The 23042-nt window shown below is 34.8% G+C and overlaps 1 protein-coding gene and 1 long non-coding RNA gene across 2 annotated transcripts in view; both read left to right on the top strand.

The window, feature by feature from the left end:
• The first annotated feature begins 2713 nt into the window (after positions 1-2713).
• LOC125680113 (uncharacterized) overlaps positions 2714-23042 on the top strand; it is a 34991-nt gene continuing 14662 nt past the window's right edge. Inside the window, exons 1-7 of the mRNA XM_056153513.1 lie at positions 2714-2726; positions 3794-3884; positions 4394-4506; positions 11120-11296; positions 11372-11462; positions 11548-11669; positions 22752-22907. Coding sequence (XP_056009488.1) covers positions 2714-2726; positions 3794-3884; positions 4394-4506; positions 11120-11296; positions 11372-11462; positions 11548-11669; positions 22752-22907 — 763 coding nt within the window. The remainder of the gene's footprint in view (positions 2727-3793; positions 3885-4393; positions 4507-11119; positions 11297-11371; positions 11463-11547; positions 11670-22751; positions 22908-23042) is intronic.
• On the top strand, positions 11845-16982 carry LOC130051950 (uncharacterized). The gene is made up of 3 exons (XR_008800234.1): positions 11845-12128; positions 14032-14148; positions 15416-16982. It is a non-coding gene; the product is annotated as an uncharacterized LOC130051950 (long non-coding RNA).

Raw genomic sequence — 23042 nt, 5'->3', positions numbered from 1 at the left:
GTTCTAATTGAATATAACTATAGATAGAGTTTCTTGTACTTAGAAAATTTCAAACGATTCTTGGCTTCCGCTCATTATGTCAGCCATACATGAACAATCTGTACCTTGTTCTTTGGGATATACGTGTAGATACGTCCAGAAAAATATGCCGGTCAAGTTTGTGTTTGGTTTCGGTCGAAAAAAAATGGAAGGGATGAGTCTGAAAAATTTCCAACAATTCAGTTTCCGTTCATCATCCCAGTCGAGCATGGACATCTTGAATTGGAATTTTTATGTCTCATGAGATTACACAGGTTAAGTACGGATAACTTTTAGCAGAGTTTTCACCTTTGGGCGGGGACAATTGTTTCGCCCCCACACATCTAGTTTTGTTTGTTTGAATTTTTTTCAATCACGCGTAAAGAAGCAGACACTCTTGGATTTATTTGGCCCTGTATTTTATTGTATTTTCCAAATGTCCACCCAAAGGAAAACATGGTTTTACATGCATTATACAAAACGGTACCCGGAAAACATGGTTCTACGTGTATTTTACAGAACAGTACCCGGAAAACATGGTTCTACGTGTATTTTACAGAGCGGTACCCGGAAAACATGGTTCTACGTGTATTTTACAGAGCGGTACCCGGAAAACATGGTTCTACATGTATTTTACAGAACGGTACCCGGAAAACATGGTTCTACGTGTATTTTACAGAACAGTACCCGGAAAACGTGGTTCTATCTGTATTTCACAGAACGGTACCCGGAAAACATGGTTCTACGTGTATTTCAAAGGGTGGTACCCGGAAAACATGGTTCTACATATATTTTACCGAACGGTACCCGGAAAACATGGTTCTACGTGTATTTTACAGAACAGTACCCGGAAAACGTGGTTCTATCTGTATTTCACAGAACGGTACCCGGAAAACATGGTTCTACGTGTATTTCAAAGGGTGGTACCCGGAAAACATGGTTCTACATATATTTTACCGAACGGTACCCGGAAAACATGGTTCTACATGTATTTTACAGAACGGTACCCGGAAAACATGGTTCTACATGTATTTTACAGAACAGTAAATGAATTGGTCATAATTATGTGGATTTTCTAACAGAGGGCACATGTACAATGTTTTAAAGCATTTGGTTTGAAAAAGCATAGAGAGCACACGCCCACGACTAGACTGATATTATAATATTGATATGATTTACCAATATTATAGTAAAATTTTCATATCAATTCTCACCTATAAGCTAAATAAATAATTCTGTGGGATTGAATACACCAAAATATTTTTAAAGTCATTTTAAAAATCAATTAAGGATGGATGTGTTGAAGGCATGAATTGAATTACAAACTCTACACATCCTGATGTTACTGCAGATTCACCTTTGTTTTACAACTTCATGATCCATATTAATGGGGAAATATTCTTTAATGAAAATTCATTTGACAGAACATCAGACAAATTCATGATATCATTGGGGGAAAACTTGACCTCTTTAGTTATTAGAGATGTAATGCTACATATCCGAGTGTGAAGATTAACTTCTTAGGCTATGCAAGTACGTATTATTCGTTTTAGGGGTTATGGCGTGTTTAAATGCTTTGCTATGGTGTAAGTGTTCGGTTTTTAGCGCACGCTCTAACGAAGAAAGTCAAATTTTCGCATATATTTTAATTATTTACAATTCTACATATTACTACTAGGATTTGTGAGGATGAGTCTGCCATTCTGTTTTGTTTACTAGGCACTTGTTACGGATTTGCATGTTTCCATAGTTTTTCAATACGTCAAAAAGTAGTGTTTTTTTTCCTATTGGTTTTCCTGGACGATGAGGGAAGCATGGCTATATTACATTTTATTACATAGCTAATAAATAGTCTATTATAAAGTCTGCGTAAAATCTAGAGAATGTTAGCGTTCAATATCCTGAGAATTTATTGAACGCTAACTTTGCATTGCGTAAATTGTATGCGCCCGAAACATTCCGATTATGAGCGTTCAATATTGACCTTACCGACGTAAGATGGCAGGGGGCAGTTTCTTTGGTTCTGAAACATGTGGATAGGGGTATACATCAAAGTCAGATTATGACAGACGAATGAAAAATCATATTTCCCTTTTATGTCAATACTTGTATTTCATATTGGTGTAGTTAATAAATTATGACCCTAAATTACATGTAATCTATAAATACTGATGCTGGTGCACAAAACATTCTCTCAGCAGGCCCCCCCCCCCTTTTTTTGTTGTTGATTTTCTCTCATTTGGGCTAATCCGTACCACCCCCACACCATCGCAGTACCAAACCTGAGGGTTTAGACACTGCACAATCAAGAACCCTATCTGCCCTTCTCAAAATTCTACCTTTCATATGGGGTCATCCACCTTCCCTCTCAGCTACAGACCCTTTGCTGACCATGCATGTTTTCACCAGAATTTCTTCAGCAACTGACCACGTGTCTTAGTTTCGTATTTGCACCCATCTATATGCTAGGAATCATGGTGACACCTACATGTTGTATATCAACATTATTATTAAGCACTCAGCTACATTTGACATGCATCCTAAAATTATTGTATACATTTTTACACATATAATATCACTTCAAATATGGGGTATTTCCATTTTTTTTAAAAAAAGAAGGTATTTCCATTTTTTTTTTAAAAAGTTGACCGGGCCTATAGTGCGAAACTGTCTCCTGCTACCTAAACAAGCCAAAATGGCGGACGACGGTCATCCGAATCTGACAGAGCCGGTATTTGATATCGTTAATTTACTGTACATAAATTATGATGTTTCCATTCACAAAATCTGTTTGCTACATGCATCAATGACAGGTTTAATATTGAACAGTTAAGAAATGCATGCTGATATTTCACACTTTCACCTTAGATGCCAATATTGATGAGTTTTCGTCTATTTTGGAGTATTTTGAGTGAAAGGGATATAATTTAACAACTAAATACTTTAGCTATATGATAAAAGGGTTATTTAACTTATATTGGTGAATATTGGCACTCGTTGGCTGTCAAAATGCACTCGCAAGTTCGAGCATTTTCACAGCCAACTCGAGCCAATATTCACCAATATAAGTTCAATAACCCTATAATACTGCTGTTTTTACTGTGACAGTCAAATAAAACCTAACGTCATCGTGTAATGCGCTGAAACGATTAAAGGGTCTGGTACAGACAGTGTTACCAAATCCTTTTATTAGAACAAACATTTACAATGTATTGAAGTGTAAACGATCGAAGTTCTTATGCGAAATTTTAAACAAACTCTTCGGATGACAACACGATGGCGTGAGCTTTTAGGTATAGATAACGGAGAATGAATTTTTTTTTTACATACTACGTTTCAAAATACATGTAACTAAAAACTGTAAACTCCAATGGTTTCAATACAGAATGAATAACGGAGTGTTAGGAACAAATTCGTTTTCTATTCCAAGTTAATAAGGTAAACTCTAAGATGTGTACTTCTTGTCACAGGGAGAAGGAATATAACATGTGAGAATGCCATTATGTAGGTACTATGGTTCATACTGCACGTGTCTGGTCAATATGTGTCGGTCTTGTTTTATAACTTCAAACCGGTACTTTATCTCGGGTCAACTGTGGTTATAGCAAAACTGTAATCTCGTTATAAAGTACAATTTCTTATACCTGTCATTTAGCCAGTGAGTCAGCACATTGTGTAGCGTAACATGCTTACGTACCACGCGGAAATGTAACAATAGTGTGGAATAACATCATTTCCAACACAATCACTTTACTGTGTAATTTATGATTGTCAGGCCAGTGTAACGAGACTCTGACACTAACAGCAGACATTGTGCCTAATTACGTCACTTCCCCCGGATATGACAATGACAGACTATATTCTGGGTGAGTAACTGGATCATCTCTCTCTCTCTCTCTCTCTCTCTCTCTCTCTCTCTCTCTCTCTAACAAACACATTCATGCACACATACTTACGCGCACGCGCTCGGAGACACACATACATATACTGTAATTGGACTTCTCTACATTCGGACGAGTATTCCAACATAACCCACGCGGTGTCGGAGTGGGTGACATTTATTCCACGGCGCGGCATCATTTCCTGTCAAACTTAATATGATCCGATGAGTGTTATGTTTCAATTGAAATGATAAAGTCGCCGTGAATTCATATCTTAAACTCATCACGCATGTACTTCGGGTGGTCTTAAAGAAGGGTGTTTACCGTCCGATAATTAATTGCTAAAGTCAAAATAGTTCTTTGAATGACTGAAATTCGACTTCTTATCTAAAACAGCAGAACCCAGACAGTCACCCAAACTGACACTAACATTCGCAATCGATCACGAAAAGCTTGTTTAGCAGTTAGAGTAATGTTAAGTTTTCTCTTTACAGAGACTTGACCTGTTGGTGGCAGATAGAAGCGGCGCCTGACACCAGCCTCGTTTTCAGTTTAACGATCAGCCAGATTCCTTGTTCACTGGGAGACTATGTCAAACTGTTCCTAAGTATGATTTGCATATACATTTCTTGAAATTCTTAATCAATGTGTTATGCCTGTTGATTGAGTTTACACACAAATGAAACTAACGTTCTTTAATACATGTGTATTTTCCCTTGGATATTTCCCATACCAGATGTAGAAAACTTCGGTTGTTTAAAAATCAAATGAAAAATATTTCACATATTTTAGTGGAAGGATAGTGTGATTAAACTGTACATTTAATCAAACAATATCGGGAGATGATAAAATATGAAAATGTCCATGTATATTTTCAGGTGTAAACTTTATCATACTTGGCCGAAATGTAGATATTTAGAACCATTAATAAACTTTTACATGCAGTTTATTTCTTGATTCATTTCACATTTCTGAAGTATTTTGTATAATTCATTTCTTGATTTAGTTTATAAACAATTTAAAATCTAGATTCATCGTGTTTGCTACCCAGCACGTCTCAGCGTTAAATATATTATACGGTTGATATACAGGTAAATCTCAGGTACATCCGAGGTAGAGGGCAGTAATTATTATTATCAAATAATAAATCACACCTATTGTGCTATACCCCATTGTCAACGGTGTGCAAAACGGGAACACTCTCTTTATTTTTTTCATGTGGAAGTTTCATAGGTATCACCTTTCTGATAATCTTCGATTAATCGATATGCTGTGGATAATAATGGTCGCGGCGTTTCTTTGATCTCTGTATTTTACCCCTTTTCTTACCTTTAATTGCAATGTGGAACACCCCTTCATTCGGAGTACATCGTTTTTTTCCACTTGGAGGCAAACGATAATTTGTAAAGAATGAAGAACAAATGAATGAGATGAAACTATAATTTCATTATTTTGATAATGTTTATCTTTTATTTCATTGAATATCTTTCATTATTCAAACAAGTAATGATTGGTTCAACTTCTAGCCGTCATTAAAATTGCAATTGAGCTGGTCAACATAAAGATAAGATCAATGTGATTGAAAATGCATATCATCCTATTCTAATTGTGGACACTATGATAAGACAATGCCTACAGCCCTTGGGCTGATATTGGAGTTTCAGATTGACGGGGTATGTGATTAAAATTTTGAGATGTGTTGTCCTTTACATGTATATATTTACATGTAAGTTATAATTTCAAGTGTTCATCTGTTCCACTGACCAGTAAACATTTTCTTATAAACCTTTTTTGTCATAAACGTGTAAATGTAGAGGATAAAAGTACTTGTTTGGACTGAAACTAAACTTCTTGTAGCATGGTTCAGTGCAAGTTCACATAAAATTTTAAATGAAAAAGTTTGCAATGTATACATATCTAATTTTGTATTAGAACATTTCAGTTGACAATATAGTGGGGAGATGTAGACCTATATTGCTACCCAGCAATCGAGCATGGGCACGATTACAGCAGAAATTTTTCAAAATTTATTTTCCCAACGTTCAATGTTTACAATATTAAAGTAAGGTATTGGTAATGATCAACAATCAATTTAAATGTTAGTTGTTAAGTTACAAGTAAGATACAGCACTCACAATTCTATGTTTTATAAACAAGGCTTGTGCCATGTTTTTTTGTTTATATATAGATTTCTTAATTAATAGAAACTATAATATTTAAAAGATGTAACAAACACTAGAAACTGGGTGTTTAATTGTGTTCAATATGAATTAGTAATTTGACAAATCTGCTTTACATGAAACTTTTACTAGTATATTTATAAACCAAATAATGTAAACGGCAACATGACACGATCCTTGTTTACACAGTAAAGTATCGCGAGCTCTGTAACTCGAGAACTGACATTCAAATTTTTGCTGACCATTAGAAATATTTAAGTGAAGCATTGTTAACATTAACAAGAAACCCATGGGCCACATATCTCACCTGATTCACCTTGGCCCATATTAAAAGATTTTCCCAACATATCCGCATGTAAAACTTTGATCCCTATTGTGGCCCCAACCTACCCCCCAGAGGCCATGAATTTTACAAACTTGAATCTGCATTTTCTCAGGAATCTTTCACTTTGGATATAAACTCTTCTGGCCCAGTTGTTCTTGAGAAGGGTTTTAAAAATATTTTTTCTATATATTTGTATATAAAACTTCAATCCCCCTATTGTGGCCCCACCCTACTCTGGGGGGCCGTGATGTTAACAAACTTGAATCTGCACTATGTTAGAAAGCTTTTATATAAACTTTTCTGGCCCAATAGTTCTTGAGAAGATTTTTAAAGATTTTTCCCATATATTTGTATGTGAAACTTTGATCCCCTATAGTGGCCCCACCCTATCTCCGGGGACCATGGTTTTAACAAACTTTACTCTGCACTATGTCAGGAAGCTTTGTTGTATATGTAAACTGTAAACTGTAAACTTTTCTGGCTCAGTGGTTCTTCAGAATATTTTTTAGAGTTTATCTTATTTATTTTCATGTAAATGTGAACTTTTCTGGTCCATTGGTTCTTGAGATGGATATTTTGAAAGATTTTCCCTATATATTTCTATGTAAAACTTTGATCACCTATTGTGACCCCATCCTATAACACTCACACCCCAGGGGGGAGGGGCATGATCCGAACAAACGTGAACCTACTTTATAACAAAAAGCTTTCAGGTAAATCTCCACTCTTATGGCCAGTGGTTAAGAAGACTTTTCAAAAATTTCCCCTAAATATTCGCATGTAAAAAAAAAATTGATCCCCTGTTGTGGTCCCATCCTACATCCCCCCCCCCCCCCGGCCGGGGGGGGGGATCATGATTTTAACAAACATGAATCTCCACTATGTCAAGAATATGTCATGGAAATTTCAGTTTTTCTGGTCCAGTGGTTCTTGGTGCATCTTTGTCAGACTTGCAAATTTTGATCACATCCATAAGAGGAAGGTTCCTATTTATTTTGAGATCAAAAGGTCAAAGGTCAATATCTCTTTTTCACTATATACTGTAGATTTGAGCTTACCTCTAACTTTTAAACATGTACTTGCTGGTGCATGTTTATCATACTTCAAATCCTGATGACATTCAAAATTCATGTTGCTTTTGAAATCCAAAGGTCAAGATCATTATCACACTAAATACCTATTGCGGCCATTCAAAGCTTCATACTTATAAACTATATTAAATACGTGCATGTTTTTACTTCGTGGATGCAAGCGTGCATAATTTTCCAAACTGTAACTCGGCCATACGCATCATTGATGCGTTTTAGCGATTTTTGCATTTGTGTGGTTATCTCTCCTTTGAAGGATAGACAGTGATACAGACAGACAGACGGACAACGGGTGATCAGAAAGCTCACTTGAGCTTTCAGCTCAGGTGGGCTAAAAACAGAAACCAGAATTTGAAAAGTTTCAGCTCAATTCGTGTCTATGCCAGAACATTTATATATCGCATACTGAAGAACCCTAATATATAAATGAATGACTTGGTGATTGCTAAGATTTTGAAATGGTAATGTTTATTCTTGGAAAATTGAGAAAAGCATAGATATTCTAGCTAACAAAACACTATCGTGCTAAGTGTGATTTCTTGTGGGTTCGGATAGGACCTCAGTGCTTGTCGTAAAAGGCGACTAAATGTGCGATCCTTCATATTAGACCGCAAAAACCGAGGCCCCGTGTCACAACAAGTGTGGCACGATAAAGATCCCTCCCTGCTCAAAGGCCATAAGTGCCGAGCATAGGCCTAAATTTTGCAGCCCTTCACCGGTAGTGGTGACGTCTCTACATGAATGAAATATTCTCAAGAGGGACGTTAAACAATATACAATCAATTAATCCTAAACATTATCGTAAATTTTCTAACAAATGAATGTGATAGAACATCAGTAAATGTAATAGAACATCAGTAAATGTAATAGAACATCAGTAAATGTAATAGAGCATTAGTCAATGTAATAGAACATTAGTCAATGTAATAGAACATTAGTCAATGTAATAGAGCATTAGTAAATGTAATAGACCATTAGTAAATGTAATACAACATCAGTAAATCTAATAGAACATCAGTAAATGTAATAAAACATCAGTAAATGTAATAAAACATCAGTAAATGTAATAAAACATTAGCAAATGTAATAAAACATTAGCAAATGTAATAAAACATCAATAAATCTAATAGAACATCGGTAAATGTAATAGAACATTAGTCAATGTAAGAAAACATCAGTAAATGTAATAGAACATTAGTCAATGTAATAGAACATTAGTCAATGTAATAGAACATTAGTCAATGTAATAGAGCATTACTCAATGTAATAGAACAATAGTCAATGTAATAGAACATTAGTAAATGTAATAGAGCATTAGTCAATGTAATAGAGCATTAGTCAATGTAATAGAACATTAGTAAATGTAATAGAGCATTAGTCAATGTAATAGAACATCAGTAAATGTAATAGAGCATTAGTCAATGTAATAGAACATTAGTCAATCTAATAAAACATCAGTAAATGTAATAGAACATTAGTCAATCTAATAAAACATCAGTAAATGTAATAGAACATTAGTCAATGTAATAGAACATTAGTCAATGTAATAGAACAATAGTCAATGTAATAGAACACTAGTCAATGTAATAGAACATTAGTCAATGTAATAGAACATTAGTCAATGTAATAGAGCATTAGTCAATGTAATAGAGCATTAGTCAATGTAATAAAGCAATAGTCAATGTAATAGAACATCAGTAAATGTAATAGAGCATTAGTGAATATAATAGAACATTAGTAAATGTAATAGCACATTAGTCAATGTAATAGAACATTAGTAAATGTAATAGAGCATTAGTAAATGTAATAGAGCATTAGTCAATGTAATAGAGCATTAGTAAATGTAATACAACATCAGTAAATCTAATAGAACATCAGTAAATGTAATAAAACATCAGTAAATGTAATAAAACATTAGCAAATGTAATAAAACATCAATAAATATAATAGAACATCAGTAAATGTAATAGAACATTAGTCAATGTAAGAAAACATCAGTAAATGTAATAGAACAATAGTCAATGTAATAGAACATTAGTCAATGTAATAGAACATTAGTCAATGTAATAGAACATTAGTCAATGTAATAGAACATCAGTCAATGTAATAGAGCATTAGTCAATGTAATAGAGCATTAGTCAATGTAATAGAACATTAGTCAATGTAATAGAGCATTAGTCAATGTAATAGAGCATTAGTCAATGTAATAGATCATTAGTCAATGTAATAGAGCATTAGTCAATGTAATAGAACATCAGTAAATGTAATAGAGCATTAGTCAATGTAATAGAACATTAGTCAATGTAATAAAACATCAGTAAATGTAATAGAACATTAGTCAATGTAATAGAACATTAGTCAATGTAATAGAGCATTACTCAATGTAATAGAACACTAGTCAATGTAATAGAGCATTAGTCAATGTAATAGAACATTAGTCAATGTAATAGAGCATTAGTCAATGTAATAGAACATTAGTCAATGTAATAGAACAATAGTCAATGTAATAGAACACTAGTCAATGTAATAGAACATTAGTCAATGTAATAGAACATTAGTCAATGTAATAGAGCATTAGTCAATGTAATAGAACATTAGTCAATGTAATAGAACATTAGTAAATGTAATAGAGCATTAGTCAATGTAATAGTACATTAGTTAATGTAATAGAACATTAGTCAATGTAATAGAACATTAGTCAACGTAATAGAGCATTAGTAAATGTAATAGACCATTAGTCAATGTAATAGAGCAATAGTAAATGTAATACAACATCAGTAAATCTAATAGAACATCAGTAAATGTAATAAAACACCAGTAAATGTAATAAAACATTAGCAAATGTAATAAAACATCAATAAATCTAATAGAACATCAGTAAATGTGATCTCAATGTAATAAAACATAAGTAAATGTAATAGAACATTAGTCAATGTAATAAAACATCAGTAAATGTAACAAAACGTTAGGAAATGCAATAGATCATTAGTCAATGTAATAGAACACTAGTCAATGTAATAGAACATTAGTCAATGTAATAGAGCATTAGTCAATGTAATAGAACATTAGTCAATGTAATAGAGCATTAGTCAATGTAATAGAACGCTAGTAAATGTAATAGAACAATAGTCAATGTGATAGAACATTAGTCAATGTAATAGAACAATAGTCAATGTAATAGAGCATTAGTCAATGTAATAGAACATTAGTCAATGTAATAGAACATTAGTAAATGTAATAGAGCATTAGTAAATGTAATAGAACAATAGTAAATGTAATAGAGCATTAGTCAATGTAATAAAACATCAATGTCTGTGGGGATTCAGGTTAGAACATGCCCTCAGTACCCCTTGCTTTTGTAAAAGGCGACTAAATGGAGCGGTCCTTCGGATGATGATATATGAATAAATACCTATGAATTACATAGTTTTCAAAATTATGAAAATATTACTCACTTTTCAAACTTTAGCAGTGGAGTAGTAAAAGAAAGGTTGTGTCCTTAACGAGAAATACTATAAATGACGTATTTATGCAGATTTCATTTTGTTTGTTCAAAGTTTATTTATGATTAATGTACATGGAGTTTTTAAGGATTTTTTAAATTTGTCTTTATTTTCATCTGTATAGACAACAAGACTGATGTTCTGAATGATAATGAGATTTGCGGGAGAGGTCGATCCTTTGGACCAATGAGTTTTGAGAATTCATCTGCCTTAGTCATCGAGTTTGTCTCAAAATCATCAAGAAGAATGGTTTCGTCTAAGAAAGGCTTTCGTCTTCAATACCTTTCCGCCACAGAACAGAGTAAGAAAATGGTAACATTTCTTGATTTTCTACTGAAACTTACCAAATATTTCATGTAGATTTTCGCTGTTTCAGCTGCTGGCGGCTGTCAACAAAAGCAGGTATTAATGGCAGATGACACACCTCGATATATTTCATCACCAAGATTCCCGGATTTCTATCCACCGTAAGCATTTTAAATTATTATGCCCAATTAAGTTCTGTCTATTTTTACAGGAAAAATAAAGTTTTATTTAACCATATTCATACAGGAATGCAACATGCGAATGGGAAATCAAGGCGCCTACCGGATATGACATCAATATTTTGATTTTGTTCATAGATATTGAAAGTGGAAACTTGTGCTCCTTCGACTATCTAGGTTTCAATCAAGGCAAGTCCAAACGTTTAATCAAATTGGTTAAGATGAATTATTACCTTTTCTCTCATATCTACGTATGTAAGATACAGATATTCTATGAAAGAAAGGTATGTAAGATATTTCTATCTTTCATATCACGTGACGTTATCTTACATATCCCGTGACGTCATAATCAATACACAACGAATGTGCTACACGGGCAGATGAAAACAACCCATGGTCTCGCGCGGAAATGAGCGAAATGAAAGAGACGTATCCGGTAGTTAGTATTTATCCGGAATGCTAGTGCGCAATGGCGGCAATAAACAAACGAAGCGGATACGTTGAAGGAAAAACTTCTTTATTTAGTTCTTACCGTTATGTAGACCAGTGAAAATAATGTACAACGATTAATCGCATAAATCCCATGAAGAGTAGAAAACTGAAAGTAGGGCAAACATAGATCCCTGGACATATCAGAGGTGAGATCAGGTAAGTAGGGCTATTCTATGCATGAATGAAATGCAAAACTCACTGTCTGAACCAAATTATCCTACTGGTTTCACAATTCCATTACATCGAAATGATTGATCATTGTATTTTCGTCCAACCCCCAACAAATAATCGGAAAGTAGACATTGATTTGGGGGAGTGGACATCAAGGGGGGGGGGGGGGGGGGGGGGGGGGGGGTAGAGGGGAGCTAAAGTGTTAAGATGAAAATGGGGGGCCCGAGGGATGTAATCAAATTCATCAGTTATAACATGTATACCAGAACTAGTAAATGCACAATTGGCTGGAAAAAGAGCACTATGGACTTGTATAATTATATAATGTGTATGTTTAATTGTTCAGAATGCAAAGTTGCAGTATGTATTCACATAGACATATAACGGATAACATATCTGTTATATGTCTATGCCCGGGGCAGGGTTGGCAAAAAAGTGGTCGATATGAGGCCAGTGGTCAATACTGGTTGAAACTGGTTAATACTGGTCGATTGAAAATTGTTTGGTATATATAATATACTTATAAGTCATAATATTACATAAATAATGTACAAATGACTGTTGAATATTGGGGAGATGTAAAAGTTTCTGTTCAAATTCCTTAATTTAACAAGAACTACCTTAGTATAAGTATTGTTTCATCAATCTTCATTTTAACTGTTGAATAAACATTTGAGAGTGGGTTAGTGATGTTTTCATAACAATAACAGGTACACTGGTCATCTCTGGTCCCAGCCTATGCTTATTAACACCTGTCCACTCTGCTTCCTGGGCTCAGGTAATGTCCAGCTACCTTTTATTCTTAATATGTCCAGGTACATGTATTAAGAGGTCTGTCTCCAATAATCAAGCTATGTTATAGAACTGTGACCCTCTGGTAGGTACTGAAGATATTTCGGTCAGTTTTAGCAAACCAAATATATTAAACTTATGAAATTACATTTGATTATCTAATGAAAAATATTAATCAACAATTGATCCATTTAATGAAAAGACTTAATTTATCTTTATCTTTGCAAGAAATGTACAAAAATAGGAAAATGGACAGTTTAAATCACAATTGACCATTATTGACCACTTGGGGAGTATTGACCGGGACAGTTAAAACCACTGGTTAAAACCGGGGGCGGTTTTAACCGTCCAACCCTGCTATGCCTCTATGGTATTCAGAGATAGATCATACTAACTAATTACTTTTTCTTTAATTAAGTGAATTTATACATTACTTGTTTCTCCTAACTACATGTACTACTTTATGGCATAAATTGAAGATTCAGTCCCTGGTGTTGGAGATCTTTTATCTTGAAAACAATAGATGCTAGTGCCACACAACCAAAGAATGTAGTAAACATACTACTACCTTTGCATGTATTAATTAGCAAATTAAGGTACTAGGAAATATAAATGTAAGGAACAAATGTCTAGGGTGTTTTTTATCTATTAAAAAGATTGTATCAAACTCTAAATCTAATAAGTAAAATTTTGTAATATTCCAGCTTCAGGAAGTTTATCCTATCATAATGGAGATGATTATAGCTACTTTGAACCTACTTTCATGGATCTACCATATTATCTTTTTTTTACTATGACATTTGACTGTTACTTTTCAAAGAAGGTGTAATTTATAAGTATAACGTGCATCACATGCAATTTTAATGATGCAGGCAAATAATTTTGATGCAATATAATTAATAAAAGGCAAGCGTGAACTGTAGATTTACCCAGATTAAATTCAATAAGTACATATAAATGATATTAAAATCCTGCGTGCTCGTTCCATATAATGTCCCTTGAACATTACAAGTATTTACTTATTCCAAATACATGTAGTTCAAAATTAAGTCAGAAATTCTAAATAAAAAAAATTTTAAATTAAAGTTTATTTCAGGAAACAAAGCCTGTCTGAAACTCCAAAATGACATTTCCAGAAAGCTGAAGAATGGATAAAAATGTATCTACCATCTTACAACCCAGATTTCATTCCACTGAAAAGAAAAGGGACAGGGTAAGAAGTTATTATTAATAAAAGATATATATATATGCTGAAACATCTTAAAAGATATATTGTTAGCTCACCTGAGCTGAAAGCTCAAGTAAGCTATTTTAATCACTTTGTATCTGCCATCTGTCTGTAAACTTTTCACATTTTCATCTTCTCCGGAACCACTGGGCCAAATTCAATCAAACTTGGCATAGATCATCCATGGGTTAAGGGGATTCAAGTTTGTTGAAATGAAAGACTATGCCCCCTTCAAAGGGGCGATAATCTTAATATAGCTAGTCCCTGTGTATATATATGCATGACTTGTGATGTCTGTATACATGTATGCGTCCTGTTTTATTTCAAATTTCTGTTTTTATATCTATGCATGCAATTATATATCATTAGTGCTTTGTGTTTTTTTAATGCTATATAGTCGGTTAAAGAGCTCTTAGCTCATGTTTATTGTTACCTGTATATAGTTCCGACTTTAAATAAAAATTACTTACTTACTTACTTACAAAAATGTAAAAATAGGCCGGGGGGTGGGGGGTGGCATTTAAAAATCTCCGTAAGAACCACTGGGCTAGAAAAGTTCAAATTTACATGACAGCTCTCTGACATAGTGCAGATTCAATTTTGTTAAAATCATGGCCCCGAGGGTAGGGTGGGCCACAATAGGGGATAAAGGTTTTACATACAAGTATATAGGAAAAATCTTTTTTAAAAATATTTCTTGAACTATTTAAGCTAGGGCTTTTATATTTTGTATATACATTTTTTACGAAAAGTTCTTTCATGTGATGCAACAGTGTTCGATCTTGTGACTTTGACCTGGAAGTTTGACCTACTTTTGATAAAAATCTGACCTATTCAATATCTCAACTATTTAAGACAGAGCTTTCATATTTTGTATATAGATTTCTTATGTCAAGATCTTTTGTATCATGCATGTACCATGATTAATTACCTTGTGACCTTGGTCTTATCCAGAACAGCAAGATCTTGTCGATCATATTGGTGTTGAGGCGGTGTTGGGGCATTTCTGTGTAATGTGAATTCATTTTCAGTAATGTTGTGATCCTTTGGGGCTCATGTAGGCTGGGGCCACAATATGGGATCAACATTTTTCATAGGAATAAAGACTGAAATCTTTTTAAAATCACAACAGCTGTACAATGACAGGGCCAAGGTGACTCCGTTGAGCGATGTGGCTCTTTGGCCTCTTGTACTGTTTAAGACGCATGTATTTAAAATTTATCATAGGGTATATTTGCATTTATTTTTTCAGAAATTTTGCATTTCCATGTCTTGGAAGGTGAATAGGTGAAAAGTCAATAGATGCTTACCATATCAGATGCTTGCAGAGGATACTGGGGATAAAGTAGCAGAAAATTATGGAAAACAGGAAGTGGCAGCCAGGACTGACATCAATGCAATAAACAATGAGCTGAGGAGACGGTGATGGAACTATATAGGACACGTGCTATGGAGGGGAGGTGACAATGACAGTGAGATGGCGTTGGGTTGGACACCAGAAGGGAAGAGGGCATTTAAGAGACCGAAAACAACCTGGAGAGGAACAGTAGAAGCAGAAAGAAAGATTGCAGAATGGAGAAACTTGAATGAGATCAAGATGGTAGCAATAGAACAGAGTGGATTGGAGAGAGTCTCGGTCCTATGTGTTTTTGGCATGGAGAGAACTAAGTAATGTCTAGATTGTTAGAGATAGGATGACCAGGAATATGAATGGATGTGCTGGAAACTGTACTAAGACCCTTATGTATTTGGATAGATTTACATACCATCATGATTTTGCTATGAAAAACTTGAAAAAAATCCTCATCTCATATTGTAGCTGACATTGTACATTTGTACTTATTAATATTTCAAATGAACATATTTTTAGACATACAATATCTAAACTTTGGAGTCCATGTACATCTCCACATTGGATAATAGGTTATGATGTATGTGTGTGAAATCTTTTCCTATGGTATGCATATGTTAACACATTAGTTTAAATGATGATGTATATCTTATGACTATGGAAGAGATTGTGTTCAGAACAGACTATGTGTCTAGAAGAGTTGTTGCCCTTGAATGTAATTCATTATTTACATGGGGTTGAAAAATAATCCAGCACACAGTAGTACTAAATGCATTATGTTAAAATACATTTATGAAGGGTATAAGTGATACTGTCCATTACTGATTAATACACTTTGTGAAATCATGTTATTGTTATGTTTAATAAATTTCAAGGCTGCACCTTTGTACATTTTACAATATAATATTCTGCACTTTGGTATCAAATTCTCTTAACCTAATTTAAGAGTTACATATTCATTAACAGCAAGTTAATTATGATATGCTATGTAGTTTGTCAAAGGGGCATTAGCTGGGAAAGTGATGGCAACCTTTTTATTCAAAATCTCTCAATAAGAATATATATTAATGCCTAATAATAATATTTATTTTGTACAAAAACATGAGAAACCTAATAAAACGACAATAGATTGTCACTTTTAGTGTATAGAAATACATAAGGACGAATTATTGTCTTGCAAGACAATAATCATTTAATTACCAAAATTCATGTGATATTCATACACATTAATGTGCCTGTTTTGGGGTTAAAAGGTGTTTGAAATAATTAAATACTGGTGTTATCACTGAAATATACATGTATGATATGGAGCAAATTTCATTTAATTAATTTTTTGGTATCAAAATGGCAGCTAATGCCCCTTTAAGAATAACTATTTTCAATGCACATCATAATAACCTTGTTAAGCTTGAAAGAATATTGGCTATAAGGAATCTTGATCATAAATATTAAAAATATTTTTAATTTCTTTCAAGGAGTTCCTTATAAACAAGCATAAAATCATGATTATAGTACATTGACTCTTGTGTTTTTCAATCTGTTAGACTTTCCCATTTTATTGCATTTCTTGGAAGTTGTGTTAAAAGAATTGGTGGTCTTGAAAAAGGTTGTTGTAGTGAACAGCAAAGGTCAACTGCTATTCAACAGTCTGTATACCTAGTCACCAAGGGCAAGGGTAGAGGTCATGTGGTTCTGCATTTCACAGGGCCAGTTAAGGGGCTAAAAGAATATAGTGTTAATGACAATTATTTCCATGGAATAATGAGAGACATCTCCCATCTCTTGTTATAGTGTTCTTCTTTAAAGATTTTGTGGGAGATGAGAAATACTTTATTTGATGCACAGACACCAAATTAAAAGTGGAGCTTGTTGATCCTAAGTGACATCCTTGCCATTATCTTCAATGCAGTCTTTCATGTATCTTATAAAGGTTTGCAAACACTAGTGCTTGCATAATGCACAGACACGTGAAGTGGGTAGTGTACGTGTACAGATGTTGTGTACACACCACCACCCCTCCACTGTCTACAAAATATATACCTGTAGAACCAGTAATATCACCAGAATATGTTATTTCCCCACCGATCACCTTCATAAGTCATTATGAAGTCAGTTCTACATTCTATGAGCTCTGGTGAGATATTAATACATACCGTACCACTGGATCTAAAAGAAATCCGTTTTACCACCGTCCCATTCCAATTTGATATCCTTTACTCTCATGCGCTTTAAATCAGAGACGGGATACTTTTAACTTTGATAAAGTTGAATTTTCCATTATATTCACAAGCATAGTAAATTATCATCCCTTGCGAATTATGATATACTGGCTGACACCCCCCCCCCCCCCCCCTTACATTGCATGGTAGGATGAATCCGCCCCCTTCTTTACATGTATGGTGTTGAAGTTTGGAATAGAGAACATCTGTTATGGATTTTTTGGACCCCTTTTTATTTTCGTTTGATAGTCAAGAATTTTAGACGACCGCGAGTTATCCTCTGCTACCCCCCCCCCCCTTCAGAAAAAAAACCCCACGCCATCTGTCTGTCTGATGCTCTTAAGATTCTTATGTGCAACAAAAATGGAAGTTCAGTAAAATTTCTGGCAACTTTCTTGCATATTGTATTGAAAAAAAAATAATTTTGATTTATAGTCAATATTAGCCCTAAAATAATATATGTCTCTGATATGAAGCCTACTAAAAATACCGTGTAATTTCATTCCAAATGTACCTAGCCAAATTTGTCATGTAATTGGATATGTAAGATATTTTATATCTATTAGAAAATATTTTATTAAGATTAATTTTTCGAATTTGAATATGGCGTATTATACGCCAACAATTATTCCGGAAATATATTATCTATTGGTGACGTTTCACCCAAGTAAGTATAATCTCGCGAGAATACCGCTTGTTTTCATCTGCCCGTGTAGCACATTCATACACAACTAGCTTGCAACTTACCTCGCCTCGATTGACAAACACTAGCGTCTGCAAAGCTCTTGTACAAAAAATGACAGATTGTAATGTCCCTAATAATCTCCAGGTGTATGTGAAAGGACACAAAAATACACAGTCCTTGAACAATTACTGCACACTCAACAACAGTCACAAATTCCTCATACACCTATGTCATCCGGTGCATTATGCCTGTTCACAGAAACCCAGTCCACGTGGTCTATTAGTTCTAGGCCTACCTCCACATTCACTCTGTCAACGTCTACTGTCCGTGTCTCAGGTGAAATAAGTGTCTTCAATGTCCACGAGACTCGAGTCCTTGCACGCGTGAAAAACGAAAGTCTAGCCATGCCCATATTCACCAACAAAAACCACTTGGAATCTCTCTCAGGGCCGTAACTGCCGATGAGGCAGACGAGGCAACTGCCTCGTCTGATTTTTTGGCAAAAAAGAAAATAAAATTATATAAATGTTATATTATAGGATATATGTTTAAAATGAAGACAAGCACCTTTGTCTTTGACACCATATTACGATTCTTTACATAGTACAAATGAAACACAAACATGATAAATTGGGATTTAAAAAGTGTCATTTTCAGTCGTAAAGTCAATCGGCGGCCCCCAATCCCCTGCCTCCCCTGATTTAGAACCCTACTTACGGCCCTGTCTCTTCACACACTCGTCATTAAATAACTGCTCAATTAATATCAATATCAATGCTCCTCTAAGAAGAAAAAAACGTGCAGTTGTGGATTCATATTCTGATTAGGTCTGTCAAAATGTTTCGCGCTGATGGACTGTCGAGTTACGTCACGCATCACCCTGATTATTGATTTATTCAAAGAGGAATAACTCTAATACAATTCACTTATACACTCGTCGGCCGATTTTTTGTCGGCAACGTAGTTGCCAAAATGAAGGTCGTAGAATTCGATTCTGGTGTTATTTTTAATGTACAGCGAAAAATTAATTAATTGGAAAATTCTCAAAATGGCGTCGCTAGGCACAAGGAAAACGGAAAACTCTAGAAATATGAGAGAAAAATACTCTCTTATGAGTTGCCATGAAATATTAAGGTGATTCCACCCTCGGGGTTGCAAAAAAGCGGTAAAACCCTCGGCAAAGCCTTGGGTTTCACAGCTTTTTTGCAACCCTCGGGTGGAATCACCTTATATTTCATGGCTACTCATAAGAGAGTCTTATAATCTTGCATACAGCCTCCTTCAATACGGAACTTTCGGGATGTACCGGAACGACCTACCGCGGTCACGTGATAGTAACGAATTGTAAGGCAAAGTTGACGCCGTTACAAGTTTTACTCGGAGACGGTCTGTATAGAGCTATACGCAGTCCTAAAAATAGGAAGAACTCACTAGTGGTGCTCAGTACCTGGGTGTAAAGATAGAAAGAACTCACTAGTGGTGCTCAGTACCTCGGTGTAAAGATAGGAAGAACTCACTAGTGGTGCTCAGTACCTGGGTGTAAAAATAGGAAGAACTCACTAGTGGTGCTCAGTACCTGGGTGTAAAGATAGGAAGAACTCACTAGTGGTGCTCAGTACCTGGGTGTAAAGATAGGAAGAACTCACTAGTGGTGCTCAGTACCTGGGTGTAAAAATAGGAAGAACTCACTAGTGGTGCTCAGTACCTCGGTGTAAAGATAGGAAGAACTCACTGGTGGTGCTCAGTACCTGGGTGTAAAGATAAGAAGAACTCACTAGTGGTGCTCAGTACCTGGGTGTAAAGATAAGAAGAACTCACTAGTGGTGCTCAGTACCTCGGTGTAAAGATAGGAAGAACTCACTAGTGGTGCTCAGTACCTCGGTGTAAAGATAGGAAGAACTCACTAGTGGTGCTCAGTACCTGGGTGTAAAGATAGGAAGAACTCACTAGTGGTGCTCAGTACCTGGGTGTAAAGATAGGAAGAACTCACTAGTGGTGCTCAGTACCTGGATGTAAAGATAGGAAGAACTCACTAGTGGTGCTCAGTACCTCGGTGTAAAGATAGGAAGAACTCACTAGTGGTGCTCAGTACCTGGGTGTAAAGATAGGAAGAACTCACTAGTGGTGCTCAGTACCTGGGTGTAAAGATAAAAAGAACTCACTAGTGGTGCACAGTACCTGGGTGTAAAGATAGGAAGAACTCACTAGTGGTGTTCAGTACTTCGGTGTAAAGATAAGAAGAACTCACTAGTGGTGCTCAGTACCTGGGTGTAAAGATAAGAAGAACTCACTAGTGGTGCTCAGTACCTGGGTGTAAAGATAAGAAATACTCACTAGTGGTGCTCAGTACCTGGGTGTAAAGATAAGAAGAACTCACTAGTGGTGCTCAGTACCTGGGTGTAAAGATAAAAAGAACTCACTAGTGGTGCACAGTACCTGGGTGTACAGCGGATTGAAGTTCTTTGTTTCTTATCCATGTCGGACGTCTCAACACACTTCAACACGGAATCAATAAACAAATGTTCAACCTCCCAAGACTCGCCAGATCAGATACTTGTGAACAATTCTTCAATACAGCACCCTACCAATCACTGCAGAAACTGACACAAGGAAACTTCTTTTCATTGGCAGACTTTGTCGAATGGACACCAATTACCTTCCTAAAAGATTTTCACATCACGTTTGTTTTATTTTCTGTATCAGCTTTCCGAGAACCAAATGAGCCTCTTTCCGGATGTCTTGTCTCTTCTTCAAACTTACCACCTGTCAGATTATCTCCATACCTGGCTTTCAACCGCATCACTCTCTCCAAAATCATCTTGAAAGTCTATAGTTCGCTCTTCCGCCCTCCTTTTTCTTTTAGTAGCAGAAATATTAGCAATTAGAATTTTTTTTAAAAAATAATAGCATTAACGGTGTTGTGATAAATAATTCTGAAATAAAAAGTATACAGCATGCAGATGATTTCAACAGTTGCGGTAAATAATGAAATTTCTATGAAAAATACCCTAGATGAAATAAATAAATTTTGTGAAAGTACTGGCTTTAAAATTAATATCAACAAAACTGCATGTATTTTGCTTGGAAGATTAAAAAATCAGTTTGAAGAACTTTGCGGTATTAGAGTTACAAGTAAAGCGGTCAAATTCTAGGCATTGTTTTAGGTCACGATAAAGAGGAATATTACAATAAAAATTGAATGAGAATGTATAATGAAATGGGAAAACTGTTTGAATCCTGGAAAAGAAGAAAATTAACACTTTTTGGTAAAGCATGCATAATAAATACACTTGCCATTTCAAAATTAATATATGTATCGTCAATTCTATGTCTTCCTGATAAAGATTTTATGAAAAAAGTATAACGATTAATTTTTAACTTCATATGGGATAAAAAAAAAAAAAAAAAAAAAAAGAGAAAGAAAGAATCAAACGAAACACTTTGATTGGAGATGTAACAAGAGGCGGTTTTTCAATAGTAGATGTAGAATGCAAATCAACAGCATTAAAAGCAGCATGGATACCAATATTATCAAATTCAAAGGGAGTCTTACTTGAAATTTTAAATAATTATTGTAGAAAACTTAACGTTCATATATATATACTATATGTTAAAATGTTCAACCACTGATGTGGAGAATTTAAACAAAACTAAATTACCACTATTTTAAAGAAATGTTGTGTTGCTTTAATGAATGTAAAAGCGAACTTAAAACTACCTGATGATATTAGCAGTTATCTATCCTTCAAAGTTCAATGGAAGCACATTTTTTGTTGGATATTTTCTAGAACAAAATGTTAAAACCAAATCCTTTTACTTATTACTTTTGTAGCCTATAGAATATACAAGCATAAAATGTTATGTAGACTCCGGCTGTTTACACACATGTGAAAAACACGTGGATTTGAGGGTAATCTTGTTTGCGGGCAATTTTTTTTTTCGAAAATGCCGCGTAGGGTGTTGTTTTTCTGGTGTCAGCAGACGAGATAGGTAACATAGAACGATTCCGATTGCGTTATTCGGCATCAATTTTTAATGATTTTTTTCCCCCTCTATAGTAATATATAGTGAAAATAATTACCGGTGTGATACCTTGAAAGTGAAGTCCTCTGGTGAGAGAATGGTGTCCTTAGGCTACAATTACGTTCAACGCGCGATGAAAGTATCTCGAAAGTTCCGTATTCTAGACTAAAAATGCAAATAAAAACAAACTGATTGTAGTCTCTAACAATATGCTACAATTATTGATTTATTTAAACTTTTCAAACTTTGTTGACACCAAGTGTTTCTTTGATCTAATTAATGTGTTATTTTCATATTTTCCACATTATAGGTTCCACGTCAAAAACGAATCTTCTTTGTAGTGAAAACAGTTTTAGCTTCGGGAATGTTCAGGGGAATAACTTCATCGTGTCCTTCAGCAGCGATGGTTCGGAGAACGGACATGGTTTCTTGTTGCGCTACAAGTCGACAGAAGCAACCCCCAAAAGTCAGTGATTCACTCTTTTTATTTTATTTTTCCTTTACACCATCATACATATTTCACGAGGAATTGATGATGAAAACTTTGGACTGAAACAGTCTTCCTGATGTGTTTTAGGAATAGTCAAAATTACTTCATAGA

The sequence above is a fragment of the Ostrea edulis genome, chromosome 2 (assembly GCF_947568905.1).
Source record: "Ostrea edulis chromosome 2, xbOstEdul1.1, whole genome shotgun sequence".
NCBI classification, from domain to species: domain Eukaryota; kingdom Metazoa; phylum Mollusca; class Bivalvia; order Ostreida; family Ostreidae; genus Ostrea; species Ostrea edulis.
This window is presented reverse-complemented; position numbering and strand designations above follow the sequence as displayed.